We start from the raw sequence: 23,023 nt of genomic DNA, 5'->3' as shown, positions 1-23,023 counted from the left end.
AATAAAGCTCAAAAATGCCCACACGATTGAATAATTCCCACAAATTCGTTCCCACTACAATCTATTAAGTCTGCATCTGTTGCAAACTCTTAATTCGCATTGACGACATGCAAAAATGAAATGTCCCAGAGTATGATGACAACCCTCACGCTGATGAGATCCTTGTAGTTTGCGCCATGTATTGTGCTCACACGCATGATTCTGTCGAAGATCCTCCGCAGCTACCGCAATTTGAGCTTCAATTGTAGATCCTTGTCCGATGGCTTGATAGGGGCGCTCGAGTAGTTGATGACCAGGTCTGCGGTTGACAATCTCTGTAGCACGAGCTATCAACTGGTCCTCGTGCCATTGTGGGCATCTACAAGTCTTCCATTTCAGCCCACAGATATAACAAAATGTGGCTCCGCATCGGCATCTATAATTTGAAGTATCAGCGTATGTTAAAGACTTGAAAGGTAGGTGCGATGAGGGACTTACTTTATGTGGTTGCATCCAACTTCAAGCTTCACCATATCCCAGCATGAATAACATCTTTGCCAGCCACTGTCCCTAGCAAGATCCAAAACCTCCTACAGCACGGTATCATTTGAGCAATCTCCAATGTGAGCTTCCAGCTTGCACAAGGTGTGGGTCTTCGTGCCGCAGCCATCACAGGTAGCTACGTTATTGACGATTCTGGACGGGTGGATGAAAGCCGAGCAAGACTGTAAGCAGCAATAAGTTCTGTTTGGTGTTTCAAATTCGATTCTCTTCTCTTCAAAAGCATGCACAATATAACTTGTGAGGAAAAGACGGACACTAGCGATAGTGATTGGTTCGTTGCAGCAGCGAGGTGGGAAGAGTGATTCATCGCTCATTGACAAGTGAAAGAGCTGCTCAAGGCAGGTACGACAATACTCATGGCGGCATGAGCCAGGAACTCGTGCTGCATCGCAGAAGCTAATCTCATCGCGACAGATGACGCATGTACTCTTAGAGGGTAAAGATCTAGAGGCTGCCCAAGTAGAAGACTCCGCATTTAAGCCAATTACCGAACTGCAATCTGTTCCATCCAACTCTGCTGCGTTGTTGTTCTTTGAGTTGTCGCCAGAGACATACAGTATTTGAAGCTTTTGCAAGACTTCCTCATTCAAGATCTGTGTATTTGGTGCAACAGGCGGAGTAACCTGTGATGTAGTAGCCGATTTTGAAGGACCTCGATATAATTGTAAAGCCATCGAATGATCTCTTAAAAGAGCGTCATCGCGTGATACCGCTTCAGTCAAAACAGCCCCATCAGTTTGAACGGCCAATGCAATACTTCTCGTCATTCGTTGATCCGACAAGAATAAAGCAATGTTCTCCAATTCCTCTTTCTGCATTTTGAATGCAACTGAGATGTCGGATACATCGTCAGGGCGATCTTTTCCCTTCGAAGATGAGTACTCAATGTCATCGAGCTGAAGCTGAATGATCAACTTCGCAGTCTCATCATCGATATCCGCAAAGCAATTATTACCAGCAAGCATGTAGTCCATATTGGCCACCTGCATTCGGCTATCAGGTGCGGGAGAGAAGATTTGTGGTTGAGAATTGATAGTAGGAAAGAAAAATTTACAAAATTGTGTGCGAGAAAGGTTACCAGCAAGCACACTAAGCGACCAACTGCGCTTGCTGAATTGCCTGTAGTGAATATATCCAAACTTTTCAATCAGCTTCAAATTTTTGGCGCTTCAACATTCACCCGAATTCCGGTGATTTCAAGATTGGAAGCAATCTCTATTCTTTCCCATAGTGCGTTTTATTGGCTAATTAGCGAATCGACCTCTAACTTTCATTTTCACCAAACGAGCAACAGCAAGTCTAGGTTGCAAGTTATGAGAGGACAGTGCTGTGGAAATGAATATCGCTGTGTCTATACCCCAAGAAGAGGTTTGCAATAGGTAATCATCTCCTCGCATGTATCCTTTGATGAAAAAAAGGGCCTCGATATTATTGCAGTAGAAGGGTAAAGGAGAGCGTGGATTCGAGGGAATGAAAGGAGTGCAGGTTCGCTTTGCAAGTTTGATGAATGACCCCAACGCGGAACAAGAGCTTGGAGTTCATAACATAATCATCTCGTTAGGGGGCATATTTTGAGTGTAGATGTAACGTTAAGATAAAGGTAGTTTACAGTTCCTAATATAGTTAAGAAGTTCAAAACTCTCAATGAGATCAAGAATGAGAGCATGTGAATATCTTCAAAGTGAACATACGTAGATTATAATCAACTGCCAGAATAATGCGCAGCGAAAATTGTTGAATAGTCAACTAACATCTAAAGACAAAACACAAGCCCAAAACTCCTCTCCCTAATTATTAACCCCACAAAGAAAGCATCGCCTAAATCCCTCCAGCATCGACAATCCCCCACCCCAACCTTGCCTTCTCCTCCAACTCTCCCTTCAAATTAACTTCCCGCCCTCTACTCCTATCCTTCCAATCCACATACCCAATCGCATCATCCGTCGCCCTCCATTCCTCCCAACCCTGTTCAATTCTCCCCACCAACTGAGCCGTCGTAGGTCTTTCGCTACTTCTCATCTTCAGCATCCCCGCCACCAAGTTCTTCAGTCCACTTGTAAATGGTTTGTCGCTCATCCTCGACATTGCCCACTGATATTCAAATTGCTGGGGTGGGGGAATCCCCGTCATCATTGTGAAGACTGTTGCTCCTAGCGACCAAATCTCTGAGGCTGGCCCCCAGGTTTCGGTTCCGGCTAATTGTTCCTGTACCATTGTTAGTAAAGAAATATTTATCAAATTTTCAAGGAACAGACGTACGGGAGGTTGAAAAAACCAACTCAATCCCTCTTTCTTCTCACTTTTTGCCACATTCCCGCCCGGGAACCCCGTCACAACTGCTTTCCCAAACCCGCCCAATTTACACTGCCCATATGTTGCTCCACCACCTGTTCTCTTAAACCAAATCTGTTTAGGACTAACATCTCTTATCAAAATAGGTTGCCAATCATCATCATGTTTTTGCCAATCGTCTTTTGTATCCGTCTGTTTCACACCCGTATGCAACCACAAAAGCGCCTTGTTAATATTGGATAAAACATGCCAGCACAAACTTTCAGGCAGGGAAAAGCGATTGGGATTTGGGGTAGCATGGGCACGCCAGGCTGCCATATCGGTAAATTTGGGGTAGTTTTCTGGGTTTGGAAGAATGAGGTCAAGTGAGCCTTGATTCATATCTTCGTAGATAGCTATATTGGCGGTTATACCAGCACGTTTTGTGGAGCCTGCAAGAGAGTCTGTGTGGATTATATCAACGAGGCCAACAATGTTCGGGTGGTTCAAAATGCGGGAGAGCGGAACACCAGCTGTAGGGAGGATGGCGGAGGCAAGACTTATTTTCCATTCTGGATTTTTGTCGGATGAGACCTTTTTGTCGGGGATGGGAAAACCGAGAAAAGATTCATTGTCTTTAATCCTGATTAGTTGAATGCTCTTGACATTGTCGCCAACTTCCAAAGGATTGCGAAGGACGTATTTAGGTTGGATGGGAGTGGAATGAACGTTGTTGGATGCCATTGTGCTGGTTCGGATCTCCAAATAGCAATGCACTTTTTTCGAAGTTAAATGTTTGAGCTTCTTGACGGCTTGAATAAAGCTACCTCTAAAATACAAAGGAATCTAGCGAGGTATGCAAACTTATGAATTCAACTGGTATGTTTTAGTAACAGGTCATCCCACAGACAAAGAACCTAAAAGAACACAAAGAAAGGCATGTTCATTTGCAAACAATTGTTTAATTGAATAGACTAATATCACGCTCTTAGTAATTAAAATCTTCGTAGCTGAGGTTTTTGCCCTGAAGCCACTCAACCAAGGTATTACGCAAACTAGTTCCTGTACATAGGTACCATCGATTAGCAGAATCTTCGGAAAAGTCACCCTTTTCGATTCTTCTTTCTTTTAACGTAGCGCCGGATTCCCGTAATTTGCTGACGGCAGTTGATTCATTCATACCATCACAGCCTCCCATTTCACCTGTAATAAACAATGTTGCATGAGAACTAAGATTGGGATACCTTTCGAAGGTATCCGAAACCAGTCCCAGGTCAGCTAAACGAACAGTCCAATAAAGTTGCAATCGTGATAAATCCAATTCGGAAACTTGAGAAATGAGTGGCGTAATTCCAACACCGCCAGCAACAAAAGAAACTTTTCCTTCAGAGCCTTGGTCGATGAAAAATTCTCCCCCAAACCCATTGAGGGGTACTTCCAACTCTGATCTAATGTTGTGGCGAAATAGGAAATCAGTGACAATTCCAACCTTGCGAATTGTAATCTCGAATGTATCGTATGTGTTTGTGGGATCTTTGGACGAAGAAACTGTGAAAGTTCGTATGTAATCGTCGTTCAAACTTTTTGGATCATCATCACGCATGTGGCTATAGCCAATATCAAGTTCATCTTTGAAATCCAAGGCGACATATTGGCCGGGTTTCCAATGGCTGATTTTATCTTCACTCAAAATCTTGAATCGAAACCTTGCTACAGTTGGTGACAAGATTTTTCGCTCAATGAGTTTAGCATGCATCTTGCTGCCCGCATCCTTGAACCCGACAGCGGCTTCGGAAGCTAGAAACCGGACGGATGGGTTATAGGGTGAACGTTCACCTTCTTCGCCTCGAAAACTCAATCCATCAGTAACATATCGAATACCTTCCACGTGTATCTTAACTGCAAGATTGGTATGTGCAATTAAATTAGTAGCCTTCTCCCCAGCAAGTATTTCGGTTCTCCCAGTCAGGTATACGACATCGCCAGTATTGAAATCTGGGAACACTAGTCCTGCCTGAGGTGTAGTCGTGAGATTTCCAAGTGTTTGATAAAGACGATTACCAGAATACTCGGGATAAACAATTATTAGTCCATTAGTATCGTTAGACAGGATTCGGACAAAGCCCGGTGGTCCACCTCTGTGATTCGTATCCATGTCAGAATCATGATTCGAGGAAGAAATGAAGAACAGGTCAGATCGTGTTATCAGATCGACTGCTTCTATAGGGAGAGGTAATGCCGTGGAAACCAGTGTGGGCTTCGGCAATCGGGGAGTAATGTGCTTTTTGTTCAGGTACTTGGGACAATTACCTGCAATTGCATTAGTATATAACAATAGCTGCTAAGGCAATGAGAAGCTCACCTAGACTTTGCTCTATTTTGATGACTAGTGAGGCTTCAGCCACTGAATTTCCAGCAGTCTCTTTCAATGCGCCTGCAGCCATCCGACCATATAGTTTGACTCGTTTTCTAGATTCGAGGTCGATCGCAAGACCACCGACCATTCTCCCCAGTATTTCTTCTCGTTTGACTTGTCCATCTGCATTCTTTCCCAGCAAAATTTCGGAGACTGGATCATATTGGAGGTCGATTGTAGCTTTCACAGCAATGACAGACTGCGCGACCGGCCAGGCAAAACCAGCCTCCCCGCCCCATAATGTAGTCCATGGTCTGCTGGAAGAATCGAGTGTGCCGAGGGCGAGTAATGGTGATCGGGCCAATAGGTTCGCAGCGAATGGTGAAAGGTATGGTGAGGTTGGGTTTTCGTTCTGAGGTACTCGTAGACGTTTGTGCATTTCCTCCTCTCCAGCATGCCATTCTGTTGCCATCTGAAACGCCATTGCGACTTATATTTAATTGTCTGTTATGCTTATGTAGCTTTCGATGTAGCAAAGTTGTCAAAGTTATTCAAGGTGGAATTGAACGAAGAATAAGCCCTACATTTGAGGAGCAGTAAGCGTAAGTCGTCATTCTCGGTGACATTCCTTCCATAAGCCGTAATTCTTGTTATGCTGGTTTGTTTGTAAGAGGAATCGAGCACAAAGCTATCCTATCAAGCGGGGTTACTGTATGTGAGATTGAAAAGTGATTAGTAATCCGGGGTTTGAGACCCCGCGATTTCAGCATTTGAACTGGCAATCTCCGATGAGGTCTCCGACGGCCATTTCTGGATTGGTGAATGTTATTTGACCTACCCAAGTTAGTGAATGTAACAATCCAGAATATGATGACTTTATAATCGTAGTCATATTCAAGATCTGTCTAGGTACAGCTGCTTGGCAGCTAATCCGATTGTGAATTGATCCTCTATTACTTTCGTACTTTAGCCGAGACTGCTCAATTTCCAACACATTTTTGAGTGTTCAAAGCATGCATATCTGGCATACTCTGTAAGAAAACTAGACCTTACTCTAATCTAAGTATTATCTGTGTCTATCATTTTCGATATTCAACTTACAGTCTCTTAGTATCCAGCTCGGATTCATGAGTATTACCACAGTCAGTCATCCAATGTAGCATTTTAGCTGATAGTCTACACGAGGCTCAACACTGACTTCGGCTGGTTACATTGCACCACACCATTGTACGGTTCAAATTTACAGTAAAACTTGGAAAGTCTCACATCCGAAAACCCACTCTATCTGTATGTCCAAAATCAAATTTAAATAACTAATCTACGATGACTCCGTATTCCAAATCTATACTCTTCCGACTCCTGACTCAATTTCAATCGTTAAACTGCTACTACAAGCAGCAATATCAAATCATACCTCCATTCTTCTTAGCTTCTTCAACACGTCTTGCCATCTTCTGTAGATGCTCCACCCTATGGTCAATGCCGCCCGCACTGAAATGGAGTATCAAACCTTGATAAGTCTTCTCCATATTCTTCTTAGCAATTTTGAACATTTGCTCCTCATATTCCTCAATAGCCTGCTTCAAACTACCCTTTAAATCAACCTCAAAATTTTCTTTCTGCTTTAAAAGAGCATGCGTGAGCAGCATGGCATCATTCAGAGCAACATTGACGCCAACTCCCGCAAATGGTGTCATCAAATGAGCTGCATCTCCGAGAAGTGTGACACCAGAACGACTTGGCCAGTTGAATCCAACCGGAAGCATATACAATGATCGAACGATAAGGCTATCAGTTGCTTCAGACAGAAGCCTCTTCAAGTCATCATGTACATCTCCGAAGTACTGTTCTGTGAGTTGTTTGCGGGCCTCGATGGGGTTTTCCCAGTCGATACCACAATCTTTGATCCAATTCTCGGGCTTGCGTACCCCGGCATACACTCGAATACCATCATAGCCATTTCGTTGGCAGATTATACCGCGACCTTCATCAAACATGAAGAAGCTGCCTTTGCCAACATAATCAGAAAGCCATTGCTTGTTCTCTGAAACGTTGCGAGCGGTCAATTCCACCATGCTAATCCCGGAATACTCGGGCAACTGCGCCGAGACAAGAGGTCGAACCTTTGACCAGGCGCCATCAGCTCCAATAACAAGATCAAAGCCTTCTTCGACGTGATTTGCAAAGTGAAGATCAAATTGCGCGGGATTACTCTCGCTTGGTTTGACGTTAACAATCTTACTGTTCCAGTGAATAGAGTCTGGCTCGACGGAGTCTAGAAGAATGTCACGAAGTCTGGCACGATCAATCTCTGGGCGATCTCTAGCCTGGCGGATAGAATCACTCTTGTCGTTATTGTTATTTTCATCCCAGGCAACAGTACCATCAGCCTTTACCAGCTTCATGGAGTCTGCATCTGGCAGAGAGTGTTTTTGAAATTCTTCCATGAGACCGGCTTCGCGAAGAGCGCGTTGACCCATGTCAGCGTGGAGGTCGATTATGCCACCTTGTGAACGAGCATCTCGGTTGGCGTCTAGCTCGAAGATTGTGCACTTGATTCCGTTGTGTTGGAGCAGACGAGCCAAAGTTAGACCACCAGGTCCGGCACCGGCTATGGCAATTTTGGGGACTGGCATGATTATTTCTTACTCTCTGTGCTGATTGAGAAAGCTTTGTGGAGATTCGTTAAAAGTTTTGGAAGAAGTAAGTCGAGATTTGATAATGACGATGATGATGAATATTTGTAAGATATTCATGAGAGGTACATTCCACTCCTTATATATCAACACGTTCTCTACCGACAGCCATGTAGTTCTACTTCAAAATTCCGTCACGAAATCGAAGGAGCGGCGAACACGCAAATTACATTATTAACTCCGTGCCTCGAGGGTCAAGATATTTCTTCTCCTGAAGAGGCTTCATTTTGCGATGCTGACGGAAGATGGCCATCTTGTAGATTGTATTTTTTGGCGACTGGTAGGTGTGTACCTTGCGATGAAAAACTCTGACCCATAGAGAAGACTCCTGATTTGCTGCCGCGCAAGATACGACTGCTCAGAAAGTGAGGCTGAAACTACGCTAATCAATTCAAGGTGGAGTAGATTGTGTTGCGCCACAACATGAAGCCACTAATGTCGGACTCTCCGTGGATTCATGCCGATTCCCTCTTCACGAAGTCGATGTTCACAGAACCTGAGAAATGATGAACTCTCGAATCATTCTTTGGCTAATTGTGAATACGAAGGGATACCGAAAGCATTCCAACCAAAACGCAACAACCAACCATGGTCGGTGTACCCACGAGCAACAGGTGTGATAACTGTCGGATAAGGAAGAAAAAGGTAGATACGTATTCCTACTCGAATTGTATTGCTCAAAGTTGTAATTGAACTAACACGCGAGATACAAAGTGTGGAGAGCAGCGTCCATCTTGCGCAGAATGCATTCGTAGTGGTTGGGACTGTCCGGGATACCCGCCTCGTTGGAAATTCGTGAACGAAACGCCTAGACTAAAGAAATTGTATCTTCGGAGGAAGTACATCTTTGAATCCAATACTACAAGCCCAGATGTTATGAGACCAGACAGGGTTATTCTTAGTCCCATGGAATCTGGTTCAGATTTGTTTCTTTCTGAGAACTCTAAAGTAATTTCTCTAGAAATTCCCCGATTTCATGGCAATAATCCCCTGGCTACTAAATTGATGTACTGTTTGGGATGCAAAGTGAAGGGGCATCTAGTACCTCTTTGGCTGTTTGGATCATTTTTCCAATACATACCTGGTCATTTGGGTCACAACATCGCTCTCGATGACGCCATAACTTGCGTTTGCAGTTTGTATTTCGATAGGTCTTCGAATGAATATACCAAATCGAAAGCCGTCTACAGAAATTACATTCGAGCCTTATCTTCATTACAAAAGTGTCTAGTCGAAGAAAGTCTCCGTTTTCAATCGGAAACATTGTGTGCTTCTCTTTTATTGCAAATGTGCGAAGTGAGTATCAATATTGCACAACTATATTTGATATGGGTGACTAATGCGCAAACAGCTTCTTGTGAATGTCGATAAAGCCAAATGGATTGATCTCGCTCGTGGAACTTCTCAGCTCATCCAAGCACGGGGGGTTGGTCGTTACAAAGATCCATTTGATCTCGGAATGCTTGAATCTCAGCTGAGTTACATTGTATGCTATCATTGTACTGACTCGATGAAAAAGTGCAGGACGTCGCTGACAATAGATTTCATACACAGGTTATCCAATCTGCCAGATTCAAGGAAAACTGCTATCTCCGCCAACCAGAATGGCGGGCACTCCTTGCAACTACATCTACATGGCCTAGCAACACAATCACCATCAAAGAACTCAAATCTCTGGAATTACGGATCCAGCTTTGCCATCAGCTATTCGAACTACCCAGCATTCTTTTGGAAGCTTCGTCTTTTCTTCAGAATTCCGGTAGACTATTGGCAGGCTCTTGTCCTGTTTTCATGGATAATATTCTTGAAATTTGTTCTAAGATGAAGGCATGGCTAAGTTGCGAAGTAGAGCCTCACATCTTTCCCAATCTATGGGATACGGATGGAACTGCAATTCAATATTCGGACCCGATTGCAGGTGTTGTAGACTGCGTGGCTAATACAACACTTTTGACGCTTGATAAAGTTATCTGTTCGTTATATCATGGAATAAAGGCAACACACGCAGTTAATACATTCGATGAGCCGGAAATCGTAGAGGGGTGGTATCGCCGTGCGCTAGTGGCATACGATTTCGTGCAAGGCGAGTCAACATCTGCCGCTAAACCTCTAGAAATAGGGTTGCGACAATTCCAATCATCTAGTCCGAAGCCACTCGCCGAGACATAATTATGAAGCTTGGGCGCTATAATTGGCTCTTTTATGCACATTGTGCTCCATTACATCTTGCCTGTTAAAATTATTCAATTCCGCAATACATGGCAATCCACAAAGCTTGGATGGCGAGGCTTATCTTTAGATGATCGATGAGCTCAGCCATTAATACCGCGTTGCCTGAAAAGCATTAATCGCAGACATTTGTCGTCTCCGTCTGGGGCATTCGTTCGAAGGAAAGATTATACCATTTTCTAAGTCATACCACACCTCATAGGAACATATATCTACAGTTCAGGGAGGCGGGTAGTGACCGAGGCAAAGTTTATGGTACACGTGTTAGATGCACATCAAATGCTCGACATGAGCTCGCTCTCAACACGCTTTCTAGATCGCTATAACTTTGAGCATCGCAAAAGTCTGGCGGTAGAATACTAATAGTATACTTCTAAATTATCAGACTATTCGGCTTGCCCAATGGGTGGCAAATTGAGGCCAGCTCGCGCATGGAGCTGATAAAATATTAAGGGTAATTGAGTGAAATTTCAAACAAATTGGACTTGCTTCTCTAGAATTCATATCAATACTAAACATCCGCTTTTAAACAATGTCATGCATAGCTCATTCACTACTCCGTGTAACGATCGGGAATGGTTTATGTATCAAATAATACAGAATCGCGGATGATGTTATCGATTGAGCAATAGTCGTGTTTACAAGGGAAAGGAAGATTCTTAGCATTTGATGTATGTTTATTTTGGGTGGGTAAAAAGGACTTTTTGTTTCACTCCTGTGCGAATGTCGATTTGATAGTATAAAAGAGATTGAAATACTGTGGCGAAAAAGAAAGTTGTCAGATAAGATAGAGAATGCAATGCAACGCAGTCGAGAATAAAAGGACGAGATAAACGATTGATTGAGACAGTAAAGTATAAAATAGAAGGGTAAAGCTGACCATCCCGCTGCCATCCCATAAATCATGTTACAAAAGCATTAAGCGACCCAACTTCCTCCCCCCCTTCCAAAAACGAGCCCGTCACATAAAAACGTAACCCATGATTCCGGTGACAGTACCGACACACCAAATTGCAAATAAACCCCCAGCTATGGGTCAAAAGTCTGACATAAATTTTGCGCTCCCAGAAAAAGTACCACCAAAGGTAAATCAGGCCAATCCGTAATATTCCTTGGTAAAATCGTAGCTCTGTCTAAAGTGTTATTCCACAGGTACAATCTGAAACATTACGAGTGTTTGTAAAACCAAACCATTGCAAATACCAAAGCGTACCGCAAGAATAGCATTTCCAAAAACAGCTCGAGGGGTGAAATGGCTGCGATATGCGGCAACTCAAGCAAGTGTAAGGCACAGTTAGCCGATGACAAGAATGTTCGATGTCATCAATAACAATATTACTAGCTCTGGCTAGATTGAGACGAGTTTTTAACAGACCTAATATCTCAATCTGTCGTCTGAATCTATCTTTGAATTGCGCCGAAGTGATTTGCAAAAAAAGAAAAAATATTGCATTATTTAACTCAGCTAGCTTTAGTTCCGGGGGCCAACTACCAACTTTTCATCAAAAACGGTGGGCCAGACTACGACACAATTCCGTTCACACTAATCACCTGTTTGCTATGCGTGTAAATCGAAAGTCCATAGATATAGGTCAAGCATCACGTAATCCATGTTCTCGCGCAGCTCGACATGCGTGTCTGTGCCATCAGGAAAATTCACTACGCCATCTGTGGTGTCAATTTTGCTCTTTCGACATCTCTGTTCCTCGGCAAACACTAAACCGAGAGCCAGGAGCGAGGAAAATATCAAGGCTATGAGACTGAGCCCCCATAAATATGACCACAGGTATCTCGTTTGAACTTGTATCATCTGATCTGAAGCTATTGCGACTTGCATAGTATTTAAGCTAATGGAACGAAATACGAAAATGACCAAGATCGGGCCACAAGGCGTGTCGAGTCCATTGCTATAGTGACCTCCAGTCTACTCGTACTTAAACTTGTGAAATAAAATCGGTGCATAGGTGCTGAGATACGACAATCTCAATTTTGCCGTAGTGATAGCATGGCGAGACCTATTGAATCTTCTATGCTATCAAAGAAAGATGTCAATTGGCAGAAGTCGTTCCAATTGCCGTAATCTGGAATCAATCAAGATCGGCCATCTTGGGTCATGAGAATTCCGACCTATGTTGGACAAGCGACTGGTACGTCCTCGAACCCCCCAGCGCAGCCTTTCTGAGATTGTCCAGAGCATCACTGTATGATATCTGCTAAAATTCGTACCATAGCAAATAAATGGCAATAGTCTAGCGAGAAATCGATCGTGCCACCAAGAAAAGTATAGTCGTCGATGCTTACAGGTAAATAATTCAAATCTCTTGACGAGTTGATAATGCAAAGAGCAAACTTTGCCTCTTGGCTTGGACGAGATTGACACAAGTCATGAGCTGTGTGTTCCGATGCCCATAGTTCACCCTGTAGAAACTCTTTTACTGCACTTGTGGCTCTGAGATCTATCCATGATTGGGCCAGAACATGGTCAGGTTCATTTTGCTATGTTGATCGAGCTCCAATTCGTTTGAGAGCTTGTGACATTTTGGAGACGGAAATAGCTCTCCAAGAGAAATTAATGCCATCAGTAGAAAAATTTAACGAAGGAAAGTGGGAGTGATTCTCATGAGAAAGAAAAGAAAGTGTAGAGCTCCACGTTCAAGTGCTATATCATATCGTCAGTCGTGAGTTGATATTCGTATCAAATGTTGAATTCTATCAAAATATGAACCTAGTAACCAATATCCCTACTACGTGCATGGCCCTGCTATATGCACAATCTCAATCTCCCATTTTGAATCACTTTAAAAATTAATAATAATTCCAATTTATAAGATATAGAGCTAGCAATTTAATTAATAAATAATAAGATAGAATATTATCTAAAAATATAAAAATATTTTTAATTTTTGAATCTCAATAAAACTTGTAGTATTCGATCTTTATTAGATTGTAATATAATCTTCTTTTTTTTCTCTTTGAATTATTAGTTTTTATAATATTAGAGAGTTCTATAATCTTTATGGATATTAGATTTATAGTAGAAGAAGCTTTTGGAAGCTTTTTATTTCTTTTGATTAGAGATTTTATTGATTTTAGAGTCTTTTTAATCTCCTCTTTTGTATTATATATAATCTAATAATTGATCTCCTTTTGTAATACTTTCTCTTTTGTTTTAACTTTTTTTTATTTCTTTTTAGCTTTCTTTTTAGTTTTTAGCTAAAGTTTAGCTTCTTTTTTTTATTTTTTTTTAAATACTTTATTTTTTTGATATATTTTAGTTTTAATAATAGCAAAAAGTAATTATAAAAATATACTATTTCCTTTTTCTTCAATAAGATTTAAACACTTTGAACAAACTCTTTTCCTTTTTTTCGAGTTTTAGAGATTATTTTAGATCTTTAGTTCTATATTTTTATATAGTAGTTTCAATTTCTAATATAATTATAGTTTTAAAAAGCTTTAAAGTGATTTTATAAATGGGAGTGTAATAAAATTCTAGTTTTATTTTATGTATCGCTTTTGATATATATAGTGTAGTAAGAGTATCTCTGTGAGTTCTAAATGATGTAGGTAGTATAAGAGGAGCTTTTGGAGTAATGGAATTGATTATAAAATCTTGATTTATAGGATATATACCTGTTTTTTCGAAAGATTGTAAGATATTATGTTTTATATAAATGAGCTCTTAGGCCTTTTTAAATAAATCTCAAAACATATATTTTGTTATATCAATAATCCCTTTGCTATTATATATCAAATCATTTAATAATGTATTATAATTCATTGTGAGGAGATCGAAAATTCCAATATTAAGAGATTGTAATTGATATATAGAATAAGGAAAGAGAATTAAAATAATTATTTTTAATTCATTATATTTTGAAAGGAATTCTATATTGATATAACTAAAATAACTATCTACAATAAATAAATAATACTTTCTATTTGTTTTGTAATATATAGTAAGGTCAAATACGTTTATAAGTTAATATAAGTTAAAAGCATTCAATGATTATTTATTGCTTGAAGCTTCAAAATAAGCTTTATTCTTTTCCTCTATATTCTGAACCTATAAATCTTATAAATCCTTAGAATCTTCTTTATAAATAAGAGCAGAAAAAAGAACTATTCTATCAGCACATATAACAACTAATAAAGTAATAAATTCTCTTAATCTATTTTATTTAGTTTTTATTACTCTATTTCTATTATAAGTATTAGCACTTATTATCCTTTTTATAGTTTTCTCTATATTAATTATAAAATCCTTTTTATTCTAATTATATATATATTTCAACTAAATATTATATTTTATAATCACTTTTATCAACTAAATCAAAAAAAAAAGAATATTAGTAAAAGCGTTTTAAATAATAAAAATCAATAACAATATAAAATAATTTAAATCAGATTATAAAAATAATCAAATATAATAATATTATTAGCTTTTATACACAAATTATTAATACAATAAAGATATTAATTTTTAAGATACTTTAAATATCTTTTAACAAAATTACTAATCCAATTCTTTCCTATCTTTTTATTTAAAATCTTTTTTATAAGATTTCTAATTATATAATTTGTAAAAGGAATAGATTTTTATATTAACTTATTGATTTAATTAATTAAAACCTTTTCTTAATTATTAGAAAATACTTATTTTATATTGAAAAAGAACTATTTTCTTGAAATGATTTTATTTTTATATTATTGGAAGAATATAGATTAATCGATTTTAAAGAAATTAGCTATCTTAATATAATTAGAGGCTTGATTCCCTTTCAAACAATCTAATACAAGCTCTATACAAGCCTCTATAGGCATATCATTAATATTTAAAGCTATAATATCGATATTTTCAAAGTCGTACACATAGCAGGGACATACACGTAATAGGGATAACAGTTATCAAGTCGGTGACTAAGCAAGAAGCACTCACAGTACTCAGGATCTCGAATCTCTCAAGTTATAAGACAAGCAGAATGTCTCGGTTCTCCGGCGTTAACAATACTACTTCGCAGACTCGAATCTGTTTTCTCCAATACAGAGTAAGGGAACCCTATATTTCACATAGTCGAAATTCTGACCGACATTACAACTTCCACATATCCACGACGACATGCTTTAACTGCCCCTTCTTTCTATCAACTGTAAAACACTCTGGTCCTCGACAGTTCTCCAGCCACTTTTAAATTAAGAAATGGAAGTTCAAACCATATTCCGCACAGCCTTTACTTCAAATACCAAATATGCCCAATCTTCCAGGCCTTCTCAGACTACAGAAGGCTTGATAAACAAAGTTTAATCCTACACAATAACGCGGCATCGGGAATAGATACAGATAAGGAGAGAAATCGGAACATGCATGGAGTCCGAGACATGCCGCTCCGAGTATCATTTTAGCATGTTCTATCAAACGACTCAATTCCGGGATTGATGATGTTCATATACCCCAGTGGTCATTGAACCCTAATCATCGAGCGACGTCCTGCCCAATAACTCTGGCAATTCAACCGATTGTTCGACGCTTGATATCTCAGGCAAGTGCCTGTTTCAAAAGCTGGAGAGTGTTGCTGGCATTTGTGAAAGACACCACATGTTATTCGCCGACAAGCGTTTCAAATAGGCTGTCATTCCTTGCATTGTTTCCAATGCCAAAGTAAACAAGAAGTTTTAATTTCCGATCAGAATTTGGACGATTGCTCGAAATGAAATACCGCATACGAAAGTTAGTATGTGCATGGTTACAATCATTTTGCCATGATATGCCAATATCTGGGCGCCTTTGAAGTTTCCCAGTCGTGAAGTCTGCCTCTGAAATTCTCATTTACCCCCCACACGAATGATTGGGTTTTTTCCGTCAAATTCTATCTCAATAATTTCGCTCTTATTAAATTGCGGTTTCCGTGCTCTCTAGCTCCTTCGGTATGGTGTCGTCCATAGATATCGCGAAATGCATTAATTATGTCCGCGAACTCGACAATTCATAACTGCCGTGTATGATCTGTCACTCGATTTACAATCATCATGCTATGAAGGATTCCCAACAATACTGGAAACGAGCACGAAACAAGAGAAAGTGATTTCAATGGCCAAAGCTAAAAGCCCATAGTCACACTGCCTCGTAATTGTGGTGGACATTTCGGCAAGTGTGTTTCTTCCAACTACCGAGACCTTGCTTTTGTGTAGAAATTGGTCCCGTGACACAGTACTTTTCCAATCTTCCCCACACAACTTCATCCTCCACTTCATCCTCCACTTCGTCCTCCACTTCACCCAGAATTCCTCACTCCATGCGTGCATGAAGGTTGACCCATGTTCGGAATCGATTACCCGTTTACATACGATTGCATTTTCGGCAGCTCATGTTCGCATCGAGCTCAATCTTTGAAAGGATTCGCAGGTGCTTTACGAGCAGATATGCCAATTTACGAGGAAGGTGCCCTGCTTATGCCGCACATCCACGTGTACGAATGAGGGGGTCTTCATTGCTGCACATACGATTATTTCGGTCTTGCAATCATGGTAAGCGGTGTATCAATGAAAGATGTATGCATCACCATTCTTTATTCCTTAATGAAGACCATTCCCGTTGCTATTTGCCGATAGCGTTTAGTCCTACTCAAATGACTAAGCTGACAGCGGCCGTTAAGAAATAATCCGAGCATTGGTACAACTGCTAGTGAATGAAGTCACTCAACATCACGATTTCAAGCAAGTTCGAACCACTAGAGCCATGAATGTCATCTATCTTTGGTTATCTGTTCTCACATGAAACCGAGAAAAGATTCGGCAATTGCATCTGAGCTTGACGTCTCTCGTGGCTCGACGCCTCTAGAGTTCACTAGTCCGACTTTGGCGATAAATTTATTGACAAAATCAAGGACTTTGCGTTTCTTTAATTGCTTAGAAGTATGAGAATGATAAGCCGATCGAAGTACGGCATGATATTGTGGCAGATGCTTGTTCACCGTCGCTTATCATCACATCTCATATGTCGCTCCCTGCCTCAAATATGTATGCTTTAAGATCTATGGTTTGCTTCATTCTTTCCCTTTCATATTGTCCTACCGTCATACTCTGAACCAAATATAGTGGAATTCCACACAGCAGTGCTACCTCCTTCCATAATCTTCGTCTTGCACCATCGACGTTGGACCCGAATCTTCCATAGCATTGACGTGCTCCACAATATTGACTTCCTGCTTTGCACTTAATATATTGCTACCAAGGGTCTCTTTTATTATAACAATCGCTCGATTGTAAGTCGAAATTTATCACAAGAGCTTACCACGCTGTGCTATTTCTACATACCACACTACGAACAAAATGATCACAGATACGCTTTTGGATCTGTCCGTTCGGCATTGGCCTTCAATATTCATTGTTGTAATTGCCATCTATCTCGCTACCAATCGTTTCAATCGTGGTCTGAACAAATATCCAGGGCCCACTCTTGCTTCCTTCACAGATTGGTGGAGGGTCTACGACGTGTATAAGCGTCGCCCGGAAGTCACCCATCAAAAGCTACATGCAAAGCATGGAGATATTGTTCGCCTTGGGCCCAATAGCCTCTCTTTTGCAGACCCAAAAGCTTTGAAAACTATCTATGGATTAAACAAAGGTTTTGTGAAGGTATTTCCAGGCATTAATTCACTAGGTCAGATTGTACACTAACACATCACAGTCCGCATTCTACCCGGTTCAGCAATCTGTATCCAATGGCCATGCACTCCCATCACTTTTCAGCACTACCTCCGAGCCCTTCCATGCTCAACTACGACGTTCAGTCAATGCTGCATTTAGCATGTCGTCTCTTGTACAATACGAGCCACTTGTCACTCGTACGACCGAAATCTTCCTTTCTCGTACTGCCGATCTCTTTACTTCGCCAACGAGCCATTCTTCCTGCGATTTTGCAAAATGGTTACAGTTCTACGCGTTCGATGTCATTGGCGAAATGACGTACTCAAAGCGGCATGGGTTTCTTGAAGAGAACCGAGATGTCGATGGTATAATATCTTACCTAGGAAAGCTTTTCGACTACGTTGCACCCATCGGTCAAATGCCGATTCTCGATAAACTCTTCCTCAAAAATCCTCTTTACCTCCTCGCTGCCAAATATGGTCTTGTGGATGCCACCTTTCCTGTCGCCAAATTCGCAGCACAACGTGTGCGAGAACGATATCCAAAAACAGACGGGAATGGAATATTACCTACCGTGGATGCAGAAGTCAAAACAAATAAATCACAACCAGATTTATTGTCGAAATTCATACAGGCAAAACACGACAGACCTGAATTCATGACAGATCAACTCGTTATGACGATGGCTGTTTCCATGGCATTTGCGGGATCGGAAACCACGGCTATTTCTCTTAGTGCTGTATTCTATTATTTGTTAAAGAACGAACACTGTATGCAAAAGCTGATGCGCGAAATTGATCAGAAGGCTAGGGAAGGATATTTTGCGGATGGAGAAACAGGTTTAGTCAGTTGGACGGAAAGTCAAGGACTGCCCTATCTGGATGCTTGTATCAAAGAAGCTTTCCGCTTACATCCAGCACCGGGCCTACCGCTCGAGAGAGTTGTACCAGAACAAGGAATAGAGATTGCCGGAGAGTGGGTGAAAGGTGGTACAATTGTAGGGTGTAGTGCTTGGGTTATTCATCAGAGAAGAGAGATTTTTGGAGATGATGTAGAGGTTTTCAAGCCGGAAAGGTGGTTGGCAGGAGAAGGATTGGATAGGGAAACAGAGGAGAAAAGAATCAAGGAGATGAATGGAGCGATGTTGATGTTTGGAATGGGCGCTAGGTCTTGTATTGGAAGGAATATCAGTCTTTTGGAGATTTACAAATTGGTGCCGAGTTTCTTGAGGAGGTTTGAGGTGAGTTCTTACCCACTTTTCTTCTCGTAGATCGTGGATATATGGAGAAACCAGGCGCGAAAAGAGGCGCGAAAAAGGACATGGATAGGACCACCTACTGACATCATATCTCATCCTTCAGATCGCACTCGAACATCCCGAGCAAGAATGGACCTTACACAATTCGTGGTTCGTACGTCAACTAGACTTCCGAACAACGTTCCGCGATCGAGAACTCGTGCAACCTTGCGCGTAGCCTTTTGATAATACATCATACGTAATTCGTATACACACTTGGTATTTGAACATAAACGTTTGAGCGATATGATATCCTTTTGGGCGTCTCGTATCAAGAAGTATCAGGTACGGTACCTGCATACATCAATTATTTGGATTTCTTAATTTAAAAGTTAAATGAAATGACAAGTTGGAACCACCAGAATTAAATTTCAATACATCACAAGATGAATGCGGAAGAATGTAGGAAATTATCAAGGGAAAAGTCTTCATTTGATCTATGATCATTTTCAGGTCGACCGACTTATTGGTCCACCATACCGACCACTCAATTGCCACTAGCCAATCATCCACATAAAAACAAAACCCCTGAAGAGTGATTTCTCATCAGTATTCATCGACCCGAGACATTTGCGTTACATTCAAATGAATTAGATCAAGTAAATAGCAGACACGTGATTGCGGCACAGCTGCAGGTACCCCGCCAATCCTTCCCAGCCCATTTGTCAATATGATGTTGGCGTAAGCCCAACCTCGTCTTACATTTCGTTTGTACAACATCGTATTTTTGTTGGTATGACAGACACGGTGTGGTGGTGTACTAGGTATTGCGAGAGGGCGTGGTTATGATGGATTGGTTATGTGATGGGCTGTTGTTGGAGATGGAGATGGGAATATTTACTTGGTGGTTATTCATAGCTACCTGCGTCTAAGTAGAAGGTGGGAGGCGTCTTTTTCGTGGCTGTGCATGTGACTTTAGCTTTTCTTTTGAATTCAAAAATAGAAACACTTTGCTGGCTGATGTATTCAGGTTCATGTTGTTCATGCATATGAGTATCCAACAGAATCAATATCTACTGCGGAAACCCCAGGCGCAGTATCATAATATATTGGAAGATTACTAAGATTGATCAATTGACTTCAAAGTGCTTGTTGTGGTCTGAGTGGCGCGGCGGCACGGTACCTGAATGTCCGGGGAATTTAAGCACTCGGTTTACCAGACAGGGGTTACATGCGGGCGAAGTCACGCATCACCCGGTTGGGTGCGAGTGAATGGAGATGTAATTTGTTTTGGGAAATAACTGTTTGTAAGGCTGAGTATGGAGGTCCATAATTACGGGACATCTCTAGAAGCAGCATGCGCTTGAGTGAAGAAGAAACTTTTATATAAAGTTTGTGGGATCCCTCGATTTGATATTCTCGTTTTCTCATACTTCATCCACTTCTTTGATATCAGTCTTCCTTTACTACTACCACTTCAATAACAAATTCTCTTCAATACTTTGGAATATCAGAACGACAACTTCCTTCATCTCTTCGTCAATAATAAAACCAACTCAAACCGCAACAATGCAGAAATCTTTGATCTCCCTTTTCGCTCTTGTCTCTTCTGCCATGGCAGTTGAGAGATCCGTCGTCGTTGGTGGCAGTGGACTTACTTTCGTTCCCAATGCCTTGACTGTTCAAGTTGGTGATACGTATGTTATCCTGTACACACATTTCTTATTAAATTTACTAACAATGCAACAGTGTCAAGTTCCAATTCTTTGGCAATCACAGCGTCGCACAGAGCACTTATGATAGCCCATGTATTCCTTCAGATCATGCTCCAATCTTCTCTGGCGTTATCTCTGGTCCAGATCCATCTTCCAATGATCCTGTATGTATTCTTCCTCCTATTCAATAAGTCAATGCTAATCATGATTTCCTGCTAGACTCCCACCTTCATCATGGATACCCATGTCAACGGTACCTTATGGCTCTACTGCTCCGTTTCCGACCACTGCCAAAAGGGCATGTCTATGGAAATCATCGTTGGCAACAACCCCGACGCCTCCCAAACCCTCGACGAGTACCAGGTCGCCGCTGCCAAGGTTGCCAAAGCCATCGCACCAGATACTGTTGAAGGTGGAACCGTCGGTCCTCAATCTGGCTCAACTTCCAATACCGATGGAACTTCTTCTGCTTCTGCTTCATCCACCGGTACTGTCACTGCTGTCTCTGGCAATACCACTGCAACTACCACCGCTTTGTCTACCACATTCACAAGTAAGGCTTCCACAGTCACTGCTACCAAATCCGGAGAGAGCGGTTCCGCTTCTGCTACTGGCACCGCAGCTACTGTTACTGCAACTGGTGCTGCTAGCAAACAAGCTGTTGCGCTTGGTTTTGCAGGTATCGCTGGTGGTTTGGCTTTGATGATTTAAATGATGATATCTTGGGGGAGTTTATGATTGTTCAAAATTTCATTCATTCATCGATAGAGATGATATGTAATATGATCATAAATTGCATGGTGGATGCATAGCTTAATGATACATGGTAATGGGAGTTTTGGGGCGTTGATGGTACATACATACATTGTATTAGAGAATAATGGGTGGTGGAGATATAGTTAATGCGAAGCAAGTTCATAATGATTCATGACATTGGAGCTTTCTTTTTGAGATGAACGTGAAGATTTGTGTTGATTTTGTGAAGTTGTGAAATCGTGTGTGATGGAGATAGTGCCAGCTTCATCCTGATCTTGTTACTCGCTGGATCAAATCAACTTGTGCAAATCACACACTCACATTTAATTGACTTAAACCTCTATCCCGCTCCCAGTAAAGAAAAGAAAAGAAGTAGAGATGCAGAACTCATCAACTCCCCAACAGTACACCAAACCACTTCAAAAATGAGACACAAACCCCAACTCCCCAAGCATAAGAAACTTCCTATAAAAGAATACCTGGGAATATTGAATAGTGACTAAAAGCTACCTGCATACAAAAACAAGTGTCGCTCTATCACGAGCATTTTGAATATTAGTATGAAACCCCCGGGAAAGGTTTGAGTGATTCACCAGAGGTTTGTTTGAATCGTCGGGTTTATATCTTGTTTCTTTCTTGGGATAGGGGAATTGGGGGGATAGTAACGTAGTATAGTATGAAGAGGGAATTCAATAGATAGGAAGAGAAGAGAAGAGGAATGTGAGAAGGAGGTTTTTAATATTGCATTTCTTTGGTATCCTTCAATCTTGAAGTTAATGAGGGAGGCTATTGGGTTAGGAAGTAGTTGTGCGTTTGAGGTTTTTGATCGAAGCTGTATAGCTGCCGCAAAAATCTCGAAAGAAGATGCTGAAGTTCGATGGCTGGAAGGGAAAAGAATGTTTTCCTGATAAATGATGCACCCCGGACATGAGAATCCTGAGTTATTGGGGTTTGATACCAAAATATCGATCTGACTATCAATAGTATCACTCAACACATTGTCCAAGTATACATACCAGCTTTAACCAAGCGTCTTTTTCTCAATCCTGCCTTTTCCTCTAATACCAACGTGCAGTATGCTACTTGAAGACGTGCGGCATAATTTTCTGAAGACTTTATATGGCAGGTAAACTCAAACTGGTTTTAATCGCTAGTACTAATAGAATAGCCCGGTCTGAAATCTGAGCACATAGTATGAATATCAATTAGATGTCTGACAGGCTTGTCAGGATGGAGCCTGTAACTGGGATCTTTCAGATATGCAACAAAAAAATTGAAAAGTCAGATTGGGACATACCTTTACGCGAGCCATATACCATATCAAGGTAGGGGAGGAACACTTGTTAGACTGCGCACCCGATGCTAGAAATTACCCATTCGCTTCGTATAGTGAATGGATCATATGCTGGTAATCCGCGTTAAGAGTTACGGGTTTGTTCAGCTCGTTCGCATAGACTTTCCGAGTATGTTCGCTAAGATAATGAGGCTCATGCTGATGGGTCTCCTACAACCCATCCAAGGTGTGGATTCTGGCACAGGGCTCAAACACAGATTATTTTACGTGAGAATTCAA

At 41.0% G+C, this 23,023-nt stretch overlaps 8 protein-coding genes across 8 annotated transcripts; 3 read left to right on the top strand and 5 right to left on the bottom strand.

Moving 5' to 3' along the window:
• Positions 1-54: 54 nt before the first annotated feature.
• Bfra_011597ia (putative ibr finger domain protein) lies at positions 55-1,517 on the bottom strand (the record flags this gene model as incomplete). Its single annotated transcript, XM_037341924.1, has 3 exons — positions 55-415; positions 478-569; positions 663-1,517. 3 exons carry the CDS (start codon positions 1,515-1,517, stop codon positions 55-57), a joined length of 1,308 nt encoding a protein of 435 aa, XP_037188004.1.
• Positions 1,518-2,361: 844 nt separating this feature from the next.
• On the bottom strand, positions 2,362-5,654 carry Bfra_011596 (putative oxidoreductase protein; the record flags this gene model as incomplete). Its single annotated transcript, XM_037341923.1, has 4 exons — positions 2,362-2,748; positions 2,803-3,562; positions 3,849-5,124; positions 5,177-5,654. The coding sequence occupies 4 exons, from the start codon at positions 5,652-5,654 to the stop codon at positions 2,362-2,364; spliced, it is 2,901 nt and encodes a 966-aa protein (XP_037188003.1).
• Positions 5,655-5,902: 248 nt separating this feature from the next.
• Positions 5,903-6,333, bottom strand: Bfra_011595 (uncharacterized protein; the record flags this gene model as incomplete). Its single annotated transcript, XM_037341922.1, has 3 exons — positions 5,903-5,980; positions 6,009-6,096; positions 6,272-6,333. The coding sequence occupies 3 exons, from the start codon at positions 6,331-6,333 to the stop codon at positions 5,903-5,905; spliced, it is 228 nt and encodes a 75-aa protein (XP_037188002.1).
• A 240-nt stretch (positions 6,334-6,573) lies between these two features.
• Bfra_011594 (putative monooxygenase fad-binding protein) lies at positions 6,574-7,806 on the bottom strand (the record flags this gene model as incomplete). Its single annotated transcript, XM_037341921.1, has 1 exon — positions 6,574-7,806. One exon carries the CDS (start codon positions 7,804-7,806, stop codon positions 6,574-6,576), a length of 1,233 nt encoding a protein of 410 aa, XP_037188001.1.
• A 648-nt stretch (positions 7,807-8,454) lies between these two features.
• Positions 8,455-10,035, top strand: Bfra_011593sa (uncharacterized protein; the record flags this gene model as incomplete). The annotated part of the gene is made up of 4 exons (XM_037341920.1): positions 8,455-8,511; positions 8,581-9,162; positions 9,218-9,352; positions 9,421-10,035. The coding sequence occupies 4 exons, from the start codon at positions 8,455-8,457 to the stop codon at positions 10,033-10,035; spliced, it is 1,389 nt and encodes a 462-aa protein (XP_037188000.1).
• A 1,618-nt stretch (positions 10,036-11,653) lies between these two features.
• Positions 11,654-12,591, bottom strand: Bfra_011592 (uncharacterized protein; the record flags this gene model as incomplete). Its single annotated transcript, XM_037341919.1, is given in 4 exon segments — positions 11,654-12,002; positions 12,030-12,110; positions 12,223-12,305; positions 12,322-12,591. Coding segments are annotated over 4 exon segments (783 nt in total), but the record flags the coding sequence as incomplete, so codon positions are not given.
• Positions 12,592-17,424: 4,833 nt separating this feature from the next.
• Bfra_011591 (putative pisatin demethylase protein) lies at positions 17,425-19,217 on the top strand (the record flags this gene model as incomplete). Its single annotated transcript, XM_037341918.1, has 3 exons — positions 17,425-17,730; positions 17,783-18,982; positions 19,104-19,217. The coding sequence occupies 3 exons, from the start codon at positions 17,425-17,427 to the stop codon at positions 19,215-19,217; spliced, it is 1,620 nt and encodes a 539-aa protein (XP_037187998.1).
• Positions 19,218-20,548: 1,331 nt separating this feature from the next.
• Bfra_011590 (putative extracellular serine-rich protein) lies at positions 20,549-21,405 on the top strand (the record flags this gene model as incomplete). Its single annotated transcript, XM_037341917.1, has 3 exons — positions 20,549-20,676; positions 20,729-20,858; positions 20,914-21,405. The coding sequence occupies 3 exons, from the start codon at positions 20,549-20,551 to the stop codon at positions 21,403-21,405; spliced, it is 750 nt and encodes a 249-aa protein (XP_037187997.1).
• Positions 21,406-23,023: the final 1,618 nt, after the last annotated feature.

This window comes from Botrytis fragariae (assembly GCF_013461495.1).
Source record: "Botrytis fragariae strain BVB16 chromosome Unknown tig00000251, whole genome shotgun sequence".
NCBI classification, from domain to species: domain Eukaryota; kingdom Fungi; phylum Ascomycota; class Leotiomycetes; order Helotiales; family Sclerotiniaceae; genus Botrytis; species Botrytis fragariae.
This window is presented reverse-complemented; position numbering and strand designations above follow the sequence as displayed.